Source organism: Bison bison, unplaced genomic scaffold, assembly GCF_000754665.1.
Source record: "Bison bison bison isolate TAMUID 2011002044 unplaced genomic scaffold, Bison_UMD1.0 scf7180017864297, whole genome shotgun sequence".
Lineage (NCBI taxonomy): Eukaryota > Metazoa > Chordata > Mammalia > Artiodactyla > Bovidae > Bison > Bison bison.
The window spans coordinates 9325791-9340187 of record NW_011494869.1 but is presented as its reverse complement, the minus strand read 5'-3'; the positions used below and the strand labels follow the sequence as shown (position 1 = coordinate 9340187).

The window sequence follows — 14397 nt, the reverse complement described above, 5'->3', positions numbered from 1 at the left end:
CTTCTTTAAGGTTGAGGAGGGGGTGGGTTTCCAGACAAATTGTGTTCTGTGTTGGACAAACCACAGCAGTGAATTTCAGGCAGAAAAGGAACATAATTATTTATACAGTGAAAATGGCAGGGCATTAAAAGCCATCTGCCATTTTGATCTGCCAACAGAGAATCTTCCATATTGAAGCAATTAAGGGGGGAAAGTCCCACAGAAATCTGTTTGATTATCTTTAAATTATAAAAGTGAAAAGCTAGAAGCATATTTGGATGTTTTTTGGTGCTGCTCATCAGAAAAAGAATTGTCATTCGTTTAGACCAAAAAAAAAAAAAAAGAAGAAGAAAGATGTTTGCCAGTTGGTCTAATCAGGATGAATCTGTCTTGGCTATCTTTTCTTACCCAGCCAAACCTGCTTTCCATACAAACTTTTTTTGTTCTATTTTTAAGAATATTTTTAATTAATTTATTTTTTATTGAAGGATAATTGCTTTACAGGATTTTGCTCTTTTTTTGTCAAACCTCAACATGAATCACCCATAGGCATACATATGTCCCCTCCGTTTTGAAGCTCCCTCCCATCTCCCTCCCCATCCCTCTAGGTTGATGCAGAGCTCCTGTTTGAGTTTCCTGAGCCATGCAGCAAATTCCCATTGGCTCTCTATTTTACATATGGTAATGTAAGTTTCCATGTTACTCTCTCCATATATCTCACCCTCTCCTCCCCTCTCCCTATGTCCATAAGTCTATTCTCTATGTCTGTTTCTCTCCACTGTTGCCCTGTAAATAAATTCTTCAGTACCATTTTTCTAGATTCCATATATATGTGTTAGAATATGGTATTTATCTTTCTCTTTCTGACTCACTTCACTCTGTATAATAGGTCCTAGGTTCATCCACCTCATTAGAACTGACTCAAATGCATTCCGTTTTATGGCTGAGTAATATCCCATTGTGTCTATATACCACAATTCTTTACCCATTCATCTGTCGATGGACATCTAGGTTGCTTCCATGTTCTAGCTATTGAAATAGTGCTGCAATGAACAATGAGATACATGTGTCTCTTTCAATTTTCGTTTCCTTGAGCTATATGCCTAGGAGTGGGATTGCTGGGTCATATGGTGCTTTTATTCCTAGTTGTTCTATTTTTTTTTAATTTGATTTTTTAGCAGTGTAAACTTAACTCTGAATGTATCATGTATCAGAACTCATTTGATCTGCAACTTGGTGCATATTAGATAATATACTTACAAATTTAATACATTTGAAAGTCATCTCTTCCTGGATCCAGACCTTAGATGTCCAATATCACTTTGTGCAATAATATATGATGAAAGGATAAAGGGATGGAAGGGGTGGCTGATCTGGTACTGACTCCTTCAGAACTTTCCAACAGAGAAAGAAGGGTTGTCTTTTTTAGCCTGGAGCTTATCTCATAACATAATCATTTTTCCACAATAATAACTAACCCCCAAAATGACTGAAGCACATTGCATGTCTTTCTATCTACTTTTTCCACTTTAATTCATGCATTTGGTCAACCCACTTTTTTTTTAAGTTTTGGGATGCCAGAGCTCGTATTCTAATGGGAGAGAGACAGAGAAACGTATGCTTAGAACGCAGAGTGATTAAAAAAACACTAGAGGTTAGTGCAGTGTTCCTGGAGCACAGAGGACGTAGCATCCAGGGATGGGCTGGGATGCCCAACAGAGCTTCACCTAAGAGACTTCATTTACTACGCGACTTGAAAGAGGAGGTATAATAGGCAGGGACGGGGATACATTTCCACAGAACAAAAGCATGGGCATGTGAGAACACAGCGTATTTGGGAAAATAAAGATGGTTTGAAGTTTCTGGAGCATGGTTTACGGTAACAAGAGAAAGGAGATGATAGACCCAAAGTTTATGGGAAGTAGGTCATATCATTTCTTGCTCACTAGGCTATAAAGTTTCAGTTAAAGTCATAGGAAATGGAGACCCATAGGAGAATTTAAAAAAGAAAGACATTATCAGTGGGGGCAAGTTAAGTTACATGGGGGCACGAGTAGAGTCAGCCTGTTTGGAGGCCGCCGTGAGGGTTACAGCTCCTCTGCAGGAGGTCACGGACAGTCACTACCAAAATCACCTGCGCTTTCACGAAACAGCTAACTTTGCTGCGTGTGCTTTAGGAATCTCCTGATACATGGGACTATATCTCACTCGCTGCTACAGCCAACATTTAATCTTTAACCCTTGCTCTTTCCTCTACATTTTATCATTATGTGGAATAGAGGTTTGGAAATTAGAAATATGAAGTTCAAAATCAGGATATTTCAATTTAATGTATCAATTAGGTCAGGGGTCAAAATCATACTATCTTATTATTAGTATCCAAAAATTGTGTTAAAAACTGAACATCTGTTTTTTAAAATAAAATTAAAATGGAAAGGAAGCTTCCTAAAATACACACAACACAAATCTTAATTTTAATCTAACAATCAATATTATGCTTAACAATAAAACTCTAGAAATAATATACCCATTAAATTAACAAGTAAAGCCATTATTATTGCTATTATTTAACACATAAAGCACAAATCTATGCAGTTTGTCAAAAAAACCCAATTTTTTTTTAAAAAAGATGAAGCAAATTGTCATTATTTAATTTTTATGTAGTTGTTTCCCTAGAAAACCTAGGAAAATAGCTGAGAAGTTATATTAATAACTTCTCAGTGTCCAATAATAAATGAACTAAGTAAAATAGCTATAGTTTATACTAAAAATTGTCACTTATAAAATATACATAATTTAAAAAATCTACCCTAGGACAGCATCCAAAATATAAAGTAGCTAGTCATTATCTTAATAAGAAATACTAAGAACAAAAATGAAGAAAACTATAAAATATCCCTTATGGTAATTAAAAAGAGAACAGATTCAGTGGAAACTCAGATCATGCTTCTGGATAGGAAGAATACTTTAAAATTCTTAGTTTTTAAATTAATCTGTAAATTTAAGGTAAACACAACAAAATTCATGAAGATACTTATCAAGCACCTAAAAAAGTTCTAAATTATATCTGGAGGAACAAAGAAACCAAAATCTAAGGAAGAGTAATAAAAGGAAAACAATGTGGACAAATTTTAGATTTTAACATAATATGTGTGAAACCATTAGTGAAAAATATGATGCTTTCATGAGAGTAACTAGAATAGAAAATGTTGATAATCTATAAAATTTAGCAGTATGTAATGCAGGTGAAAATAAGGATGGTGTTACAAAGAAGCTAGAAATGACTATTTCTTAAATAACATTTTAAAAATGGCCAACAAAGGGAGCCTGTGTATTTATCTCATAAGGATAAAAGGTTGGAATGGGAAATGTGATATATAAGAGAGAAGCTAAGTGAATATTGATGTCAATTTTTCATGAGGCAAATCTTGCTAAGAATAATATTACACAGAAAAACTGAAAGGTCATGTACACACTGCTATATTTAAAATGGATAGCCAACAAAAACCTATTGTGCAGCACATGGAACTCTGCTCAGTGACATGTGCCAGCCTGGATGGAAGCGGGGTTTGGGGGAGAATGGATACACGTATATGTATGGCTGAATCTCTTCATCATTCACCTGAAGCTGTCACAACACTGTCAATTGGCTACACCCCAATACAAAATGGTTTTGGTCTTAAAAAATTAAAACGAAAAAAAAAACTTAAAAAAAAACACAGCATAAACAGGACTGAAAGAACATTGAAACAGTGGGGAGATTATGCAGTAGGTATGATAAGACATGCTATCAAGGTTATGCTCAAAATTCTCTATGCAGAGCTTCAGCAGTATGTGAACCAAGAACTTCCAGATGTACAAGCTGGGTTTAGAAAAGGCAAAGGAACCAGAGATCCAATTGCCAATATTCCTTGGATCATAGAGAAAGCAAGGGAATTCCAGAAAAACATCTACTTCTGTTTCATTGACTATGTGAAAGTCTTTGTGTGGATCACAACAAACTGTGGAAAATTATTAAAGAGATGGGAATATCAGACCACCTTACTGCCTCCTCTGAAACCTGTATGCAGGTCAGGAAGCAACGGTTAGAACTGGACATGCAACAACAGATTGGTTCAAAATTGGGAAAGGAGTGAGGCGAGGTTGTATATTGTCACCCTGCTCACTTAATTTATATGAAGAGTACATCATGTGAAATGCCAGGCTGGGTGAAGCATAAGCTGGAATCAAGATTGCTGGGAGAAATATCAACAACCTCAGATGATACCACTCTAATGCCAGAAAGTGAAGAGGAACTAAAGAGCCTCTTGATGAGGGTGAAAGAGGAGAGTGAAATAGCTGGCACAGCATCTGATCCCAACACTTCATGGCAAACAGAAGTGGAGAAAGTGGAAACAGTGACAGATTTTCTTTTCTTGGGTTCCAAAATCACTGTGGAGGATGACTGCAGTCATGAAAGTAAAAGATGCTTGCTCCTTGGAAGGGAAGCTATGACAATGACAGACCTTAGAGAGCATATTATAAAGCAAAGACATCACTTTACGGAGGGTGAGATGGTTGGATGGCATTTCAATGGACGTGAGTTTGAGCTAACTCCAGGAGATGGTGAGAGACAGTGAGGCCTGGCGTGCTGCAGTCCATGGGGTCACAAAGAGTCAGACAGGACTGAGCAACTGAACAAGAAAAGTGTGTGAAAAGAATGTGCTTGCCCAACAATAGTCAACTGATATCATATACCCTCATAATGAGGTCAGGAGGTTATTTAGGAAAAATATGTTGACGTAAGTATAATGATGCTAAAAAATACACATCATGTATTATTATGTAGGGAAAAAAGAGAACATTATTTTATGGCTGCCTTTTTTTAAAGATCAAAATATATGCCAAGAAAACAGCTAGAAGGCTATAAAAATTAGCAGTGATTATTTTTAGATTGTATATTACCAAGTTATTTTATTATTTCTAAGTTTATTTCTGCTTGTTTGTATTTTCTAATTTTCATACAAGGAATATGTGTTAATTATGCAGTAGAATAAAATTATAAAATTTGTCCTTCACAAATATATTTTACTATAATTTCCATGGCTGATTAAAATTACAGTTTGTCCTTTTCTCTTCATACTTTCCCTGGAATCCTAGATTGATGAATTGAATTTTAGATCTTTTTCTCTTCAAAATACTGTTGTTATTTGATTACGGGGTAAACAAAGATTTTTTAAACAATAATTCCAAAATCAGAGATTAGAAGAGACACAAGCTCTATATTCATAATGTACAGTGTTACTACACCTGACAGAACTCAGTAAACACACAAGCATTCTAGGTCAATTTATTTCTTGGCAGGGTGACCTTAGGCAAGTCTCTGAATCTTCTGACTTTTCATATTCCTTCCTCATCTAGGAAATGGGGACAAAAATATCCAAAATGCCTACTTTCTGGGGCTGTTTAGGAATTAAATGGCAATTAGAAAGCTTTATAAACCAGTGAAGAGCTACATACACGAGAGGTGCTATTCTCAGTATTTTTTTCTTTGTGCTTTTCTTATTCATTACATGTTCCTCATGTTTTTAAAAGGTGCCATAAGTCTAGTATTTTCAAACTAAATGCATCTCAAAGCCTGGGTGGATCAGCTCTTCATCTCCCCAAACAGCACCACTCTTGATATTAATAGCCAAAGATGGACTCGGATGTCAAAGAGTTACCAGTGCTCTACTTCCCGGCTCCCTGCTGAGTTGTCTTTGAAGCTCCCGTGCTGTAGAACGGAGTAAGATAAAATATGAAATAAAAGGCTCCTGTGTATTAAGATGGCTTCCCCTCTTGTATTTTTAAAGAGGCCGAATGCTTCCACGGAGTTTAGGCAAACACAATCCTGATTATTTACATGGCATAATGGAGGTAAACACTCAAGGAGAGAGAAAGCTGATGCTTTTACTCAGCATGCTATAAACCATTATCTCATGTTTTCTATGGAAAACAGTCTCAGCCGGGAAATTTGGTAACTCAGTAGGCTATTAATAGGATGTGGAATGTGATTACTCTTTTTGGATTACTTCAATATGTAATTACTTTTAGGAGCTGGTAGAAAGAAACTCTATTAAATGATAATTATAGGACTGTATTTGCTTTAAGGTTTTGTAATAGCTCTAAACATGGGAGTTTTCATTAACTGTTTGCCATAGTTAATAAAGGCATTTTTCTTAAAAAGTAGCAATTCCGTGCAAAAGTGGGGGCTCCACATAGAATTAGTTTCTTATAGGAAAGGGCAGGGGAAACAAATCATGCAGTAGGTTGGCTTCTCCATGGTAATATAATCTCCTTTAACATATAGATGGCATCCCCAAAGTATTGACAAAGTGAACTATTTATAGTCAGACACAACTGAGCGACTTAACAGCAGCAGCATCAGAGAACAATAGGTCTTAGTATAATGCTTTCAGAGGGTTAATAGCAACTAAATATTAAAGAACACATAAAATGAAGACAAGGCAGGTGATGGAGGTGAAGTTGGCACAATAAGAAAAGCCTAGAAACACCAGCTGTTTCAGGAGGTGTCCAGTGATAAATAGGGATGTTGCCAGGAATACATCCAGGAGTGAGACCTCAGATGTAAACTGGGGATTATATGAATACACAGATATAAGGATCATAATGAAATGCTCAAATCAGCCCCAGAAGTAATAATAAAGTACCATATCCCTTCAAATCCAAGGAGCATGGGAAGCACTTCTCTGCTTTAATAATTTACCCAGGAGGGCACAATGGTTCAAGCTGTCACCTCTAGCCTTCTGAAAGTCCAGGTTTAAAATCTAGGTCTCGCTCCCACGTGGCTGACTTACTTAATGGCCTGTCCCTCATTTTCCTCATCTTCAAAATGGGAATGATACTAATTCTTACTGTTGAGAAAATTTAACAGAGTGCAGGAAGGATCTTGGCATGGTGTTTAGAACATAGTTTGTCGTGATGGTTGTTTAGTCACTAAGTCATGTCCGGCTCTTTGCGACCCCATGGACTGTAGCCCACCAGGCCCCTTTGTCCAGGGGATTTCCCAGGCAAGAACACTACAGTGAGTTGCCATCTCCCCATCCAGAGTGTCTTCTCGACCCAGGGAACGAGCCTACATTTCCTGCATTACAGATAGATTCCTTATCCCTGAGTCACTGGGGAAGCCCCTAGAACATACTAACTGGTATTTATAATATTGATAACACTGATAACGGTGATGGGGAAAGTAATAATAATTAGTTTAATTGAAGAAGCTATAAGCCTGATCTCAGTCACCAAGAAATCAATATATAACCTCCCACATAGCTAGCATGTATCTAATGAAAAGGTGTGAAGAAGGACCACACATCCTTCTTTTATTCCTATATTGAATCACAGCATTTGTCTTCCTGTTTTTACAGACTTGCATTGTCACAGGCTTATAGGAGCAGGTGCAGATGAAAATAGTCTGGAGAGGAGTCAAGAAACTTATTTTTTGATCTTGGCTCTGCTGCCAGCTTTGTCTAGGGACTGAACTGTTTGGGCCTACACAACAACGTCGAAAAACAACTACTGCAAACAATTTGCAAATCTAGAATCTCCTTGACTAATGAAATAAGAAGTAGAAATCACATCAAATCTTGCCATGTTTACAGCAGAGAGACTAATGCCCTTCAGGCAATAATTCTACAGCCACCTTTAGGTATCAAGCTCTGTACCCAACCATACTACACTAAAACTGTGCTGGAAAGGGAAAGACAGCTGAAAGATTACATTGCCTTACAAAGTTGAACTAATCTCTTTTAATGCTTTTCTTGATATCAATATTCATAAAGCCATACTGTCCCCAAAGGGTTTATCAACCTCTTAAAAAAAATAAATGAAGTTGTTTGCATATTGACCCTGTAAGCATCCCCGCTTGGTTTCCTCAGCACTTCATGAATATCAAAGCCAACAACAACAACAAAGAGTAAAATAAAAATAGACTCACTTATTCCTATGCACCAAATGAGCCCGTGTCTCAAAATAAAGGTGGCGTTATTATTTCTTGTTTGTTCTTCAACAGAAAGGCATTATTAAGATTAGGGGGAAATACTTGTGCTCTGCAATACAAAAGCCATTTGTTTTCCATTTCTACTTCTCTGAACACACAGGAACCTTGGTACGAACCTCTGTTGTCTCTGACTGTGAAATTTGGATTGTGAATGATTTCAGGGGGTAGGCTGAAGATAAATCTTGGTCCATTGGCTGTGTCATCCTTGTCATCTGCACTAATTGTAACAATTGGCTGAAAGAGAAAGGTGGCCCATAAATAAATCATGCTGACATTGACACATCATTTATTTAAAAATTCCTGTCTGGCTAAGAAGCCTGATTTTAGAGAACTTAGCTTCTGAGCTAAACCAGGGCTCTGAAGCCTTCTTGGGCAGTTGGGAAGTTTCTCCAAGGGATGCTCTCAAAAGCAAACTCTGGTCCTAAATGATTGCTCCTAGCCAGGGCAGGGCAGCATTACCTGGTTGGAATGCGGCTTGGTCTGGTCACTCTCACAGATGAAGCCTTCATAGGGGGCAGCAAACTTGGGAGCATTGTCATTAACGTCAAGGACCCTAATGGCCACAGGGACTTTGGCTTCCTGATGCCGGTTGTCTGGAAGGAGAGAATTCAGATGGTAAACATGTGCAAGGGAAGAATCCATGTTGCTCCAAGGTTACTCTCAGGAAAGAGTGAGGTCCAGCTTCACTCAGGCCCTGCAGGCAAATGCACTGTTGGCACTAAAGTCACCTAAACCCCGAAGCATGCCAAGTCCAACGTGCGGGTGATGTCCTAGAATAAAGGCTATCATTAGACCGGTAGGAAATAACACCACTTTTCCCTTTCTGCTGAGGTTTAATTCCAAAAGCTTATAGTGTAGCCTGGCTCCCCAGAGTGTAGTCCAACAACAGCAGTTCTCAAAGGAGGGTTCCAGGACAGCATCAAACGATATGGAAATTTGTTAGAAATGAAAATTCTCAAACCCAACCCAAGACCTGAGTTAGAAGCTCTGAGGGTGGGGTCCAGAGATCTTTGTTACAACAAGCCCTTCATGATAATCCACTGCATGATCAAGTTTGAGAATCTCTGGTCCTCGACTGTTTGTGACCCCATGGACTGTAGCCGCCAGGCTCCTTGTTCATTAAACTGTCAGGAAAGAATACTGGAGTGGGTTGCCATTCCCTTTTCCAGGGAATCTTCCTGACCCAGGGATCGATCCTGAGTCTCTTGCACTGCAGACAGATTCTTTACAATCTAAGCTACCAGGGAAGCCCCCATAGGTAAACAAAAACCCATAAATCTTGGCTTTAAGGATTCTGCTGCTCTGGGTTTAAACAAAACTGAGGATAAAGTGGGGAATCTTTTGGTGGTGGTGAAGAGTTTCAAGCTGCTACAGGCTATCAGCTCATGTGCCAAGCCTGTACCCAGTTCTGCCAAAGAAAATGAAAACAACTCTATTTGCTTACATGTCTTTCTAGATAGATGACCAAAAATAAATTTTAAAGATTGAAAAATATATTTGACTGAAAAAAAAAAAAAAGCTTGTTCTATCTCAGCTATCTACTATTTTCCAGAATATAGAGAGTCTGAAGGAATACTATTTGGCAAAGTAGAATCAAAACCCTTAGGATAATACTTACGGATTTCTGATGCAAAAACTGATATGTTGAGCCAGGCAGTTTCTTCTCTATCCAAAGGTTTTGTAGTTTTAATAAAACCATCCTCTGGATTAATAGTGAAAAACCTGTCCAGGTCAGTATGACGATCGATTGAATACCTAAGCAGAATGCAAATGAGGCAATTAGACTGAGACATTCCAAGCAGCTTAATATTGGAATATTTTCTCCATGCTATATTTAAAGCAACTTTTTCAATGACTTGCTTGAGCTAGATTTTCTTTTTAATCAAATTTACTTTTCAAACTCCGTACATGAATCTTTTATAGAAATCATTTTGCCACATTGGAATTCTTTATTCAGGACAATGAATGAAAGAGCTGTTTAGCATATTTGATTGAGAAACAGAATAACATGCTGCATATTTGATTGAGAAATGGAATAACAGGCTGCATATTTCTTCATATTTACTACAATCATCCACCATCTGAATATTTATGAACCTGCATTTGGGAAGCGGGTTTACCTTGCTCCCAAACTACTCAAATAGTCACAAGTGTATGGAACTTCTGCCAGATTTTTGCATATGAAATATTAAATACTTTTAAGTTTACCTAAAGTTATCATCAAAGATCATTCACAGTCTAGAAAAAAATCAGTTTTCTCCATACTTAAAGGAAAATGATAACTACAGTTTGAGTAAATGTATTCAATGTATTTGGTTTTAGCGGTTCTCCAGGTAGCTTGGTTCTGAATTCCTTTGTGAAATATGTAAAGCAGGCTTGGCCATTCATTTGTAGAGCATCCTCCCCACACTTTAATGACCCCCTACTAAGCCTAACACCATAGTTGGAAGGTTTCAGCTACTCCAGTCCACTAGAAAATTTGCTTTTTTCTAAAATAAGACAGAGTAATTTCTAGAATATTACAGGGCAAGGTGAGGTAGAATATGGTCAAGAGGAATGGTCTTTACTGAGGTGTCATAAGGTAAAATAACTTGCCCAGGATAATGTACTAGAGCTGCTGAGCTGCTAAGTCGCTTCAGTCGCGTCCAACTTTGTGCAACCCCATGGACTGCAGCCCACCAGGCTTCTCCATCCATGGGATTCTCCAGGAAGAACACTGTAGTGGGTTGCCATTTCTTTCTCCAATGCATGAAAGTGGAAAGTGAAAGTGAAGTCACTCAGTCATGTCCAACTCTTAGTGACCCCATGGACTGCAGCCTACCAGGCTCCTCCATCCATGGGATTTTCCAGGCAACAGTACTGGAGTGGGGTGCCATTGCCTTCTCCCAATGTACTAGAGACTCGGCTCTAATAAGTGTTGACAGTTGTCCATTGACTTCCATGGGGGACTGGATCCAGGATCCCTGAGGATACCAAAACCCATGGATGCTCAAGTCTCTTATATAAAATGGTGTAATATGTGCATATAACCAACACATATCTTCCTGTACACTTTAAATTATCTCTAGATTACTAAAATACTTAATATAATGTAAATGCTATGTAAGTAGTTGCTGGTGTTCCACAAATCAAGTTATGCTTTTTGGAACCTTTCTGGGCTTTTTTCCTGCAAAATATTTTGGATCTGCAGTTGATTGAATCCATCAATATGGAACCCATCAATGCAGAATCCATGGCTAAAGACGGCCAGCTGTACATATGTCTAAAGGCATTCACTGAGAGCCATACAACCAAATAATATTACAAAGAGATAGCAAAGACCCTGGGTGTCACAGAGTTTAATCTCTTCAATTTATAAATGATGGGATTTGCAAATGACCTATCTCCTGGTTTCTGGGGAGCCAATATTAGAACCTGGATCTTCCAGTTCTAGATCATGTTATTTCCAAGAAAGAGGAAATAAGTATGGAGCAGCACTTCATAAAACATAAAACATGAGCTCATCCATGATACCGTTGACTTCACAGCTCCCTATGGGAATGGAATGATGAGTCCCCTTCCCCGGTGATAAAACAGAAGATAAACTACCACACACCTCATAAATGTCAGTAGAAGCTCAGTGATTGAGCTGACTGAACCCTAAGTAGAGCTCTATGTGAAAAAAAGAGAAAAAAATAACATATTTTCCCTGACTCCAGGGAGTTTACTATCTACTTGACATGACAAGACAGGCTCATGGGAAGAAAGATAATTAACAAAGTGTTATTCTATACAAGTGGAGCACATGGATTTTGGTTTTGTAAAGTCCTAGGTACAAGTTCATGTCCCCACTGTATATACATCAAGTGATATTGGAGAAGCCACTTAAGTTCTTTAAATCTCAGCTTACTTATCATTTAAACTAGAATATTAATAGTTCCCAACTCTCAGGTCTTCTGTGAGGATGACATGAAACAACAGATGTTGAAGATGTACAACCCAGTGCCTCACACAGTCAACACAACAACAAATACAGCTGCTATGATTTTTGCTGTTGTCACTGCTAATGTGCACTGGGTAGACCATGGAAGCTCTTGAATGTCAGTCTACAGAGTATGACTTTCATCCAGTGAAAAAATCACGAAGGGCTTTCCATCAGAGGAAAAACAGACTGAATCAGACCATCAGGATGATGAACACGATACGGGGGGCAAGGTGGGCTGAGCTAGTGAGAGTGGGGGAAGGAGCAGTGGAAACTTAAGGAGTTGATGTACTTTTTAAGGAATATGAGGTGATAAAAGAGTTCGGTGTAGGAGTGACAGAGGGAATGAAAGGCCATGTGATAAAGACAGAACCAGTAAGATTGAGTTGATATTTGGGGATCTGTGGGAAGCTGGGAGAGTCCTAGAGAATTTTTAGCATGAGTGTCACAGAGAGGGAGGCACTGGGAAATACTAAAACAAAGTCAACTTAGCAGGAAGGAGAGACTTAAATTCTACTAGGGCTACGCTGCCATGCCAGAGAGGAAAGATTCAAGTCTATCATAGGTTTCACAAAGTTACGAGAAGAGCTGATCTTCTTCTTCTTCTTTTTAAAGTATGTCACAAGGTGCATAGGCTCAAAAATATCTTTCTAATGAATGAGCGAGGGAAGGGAAAAGGAAGTGGGTAAAAATGCACAGCAGATAGCAGAAAAAGTACAGAATTAGAGTCAGGGAGAAAGATCAGTCTAGAGGTAGAAAATCTGGAGCATTAACTCAATTTAAACAGCAGAATGGAATGAAACTATAAATAAATGGACACAGGGAGAAAGAAAACCTGAGGTCAAAGGTTGAGTCTCAGGGAGTCCCCAGTGACTGGGCTGGGATGGAAAACTAGCAAAGACACCACGTATGTCTGAGGCATGAAGAGGTTACTGGCAATGAAGCTAAGACGAAAGAATATTTTAGGAAGGCAATGGTAAAGAAAGGGTCTCTAATGCTACAGAGTCTGAGAAGAAAGATTTGCAAAAATTTCTAAGCAGCTAAGAGTTTGGGTGACACTATAAGGCCCTACCTGTATGTCCAAGGACACAAATGCCCTTAAAGGTAAAAATAAGCACTCAGGAAAGTAGGCAGTCTGGCTAGAAAGCTTACCGAATAAAAAACTTTAAAAGTTTTTCTATGAATTGTTTGGTAGTTCTAACAACTAGGACCTGAGTGGTTGAGGGAAGTTGGTTCAAGGGCAGTAATGAGCATCTTTGGATAATTATAGACATGAAAAATGCCTTCATTCATTCATTTCATTCAAATGAAAATATGACCCAAATAACCAATCACAGATGTGGATCCCCAGAAATAATGAGGTGCCAAGGAAATGAGCGGTTGTTCATGTGTTTTTACGTCACCACTTCTAAAATGCTACTGCTGCTAAGTCGCTTCAGGTGTGTCCAACTCCGTGCGACCCTGTAGCCCACCAGGCTCCCCCATCCCTGGGATTCTCCAGGCAAGAACACTGGAGTGGGTTGCCATTTCCTTTTCCAATGCATGAAAGTGAAAAGTGAAAGTGAAGTCACTCAGTCGTGCCTGACTCTTAGCGACCCCATGGACTGCAGCCTACCAGGCTCCTCTGTCCATGGGATTTTCCAGGCAAGAGTACTGGAGTGGGATGCCATTGCCTTCTCCGAAAATGCTGCTAATGTACCTCAATATCCTAGGGCAGAGCTAATTAGTTTAAAATTAACACCATGAAAATTTTTAAGTAGTTTAAAGGTGCTATCAAGCTCCTCAGATCAGATCAGTCACTCAGTCGTGTCCGACTCTTTGCAACCCCATGAATTGCAGCACCCCAGGCCTCCCTGTCCAACACCAACTCCCGGAGTTCACTGAGACTCACGTCCATCAAGTCAGTGATGCCATCCAGCCATCTCATCCTCTGTCGTCCCCTTCTCCTCCTGCCCCCAATCCCTCCCAGCATCTGAGTCTTTTCCAGTGAGTCAACTCTTCACATGAGGTGGCCAAAGTACTGGAGTTTCAGCTTTACCATCATTCCTTCCAAAGAAATCCCAGGGCTGATCTCCTTCAGAATGGACTGGTTGGATCTCCTTGCAGTCCAAGGGACTCTCAAGAGTCTTCTCCAACACCACAGTTCAAAAGCATCAATTCTTCATCGCTCAGCCTTCTTCACAGTCCAACTCTCACATCCATACATGACCACTGGAAAAACCATAGCCTTGACTAGACGGACCTTTGTTGGCAAAGTAATGTCTCTGCTTTTCAATATGCTATCTAGGTTGGTCATAACTTTCCTTCCAAGGAGTAAGCGTCTTTTAATTTCATGGCTGCAGTCACCATCTGCAGTGATTTTGGAGCCCAAAAAAGTAAAGTCTGACACTGTTTCCACTGTTTCCCCATCTATTTCCCTGTC

General features: G+C 39.0%; 1 protein-coding gene across 1 annotated transcript in view; it reads right to left on the bottom strand.

Moving 5' to 3' along the window:
• CDH11 (cadherin 11, type 2, OB-cadherin (osteoblast)) overlaps window positions 1–14397 on the bottom strand; it is a 91311-nt gene that overhangs the window by 11704 nt on the left and 65210 nt on the right. Inside the window, exons 8-10 of the mRNA XM_010851099.1 lie at window positions 9633–9769; window positions 8474–8607; window positions 8131–8248 (exon numbers count right to left, since the gene is read on the bottom strand). Coding sequence (XP_010849401.1) covers window positions 8131–8248; window positions 8474–8607; window positions 9633–9769 — 389 coding nt within the window. The remainder of the gene's footprint in view (window positions 1–8130; window positions 8249–8473; window positions 8608–9632; window positions 9770–14397) is intronic.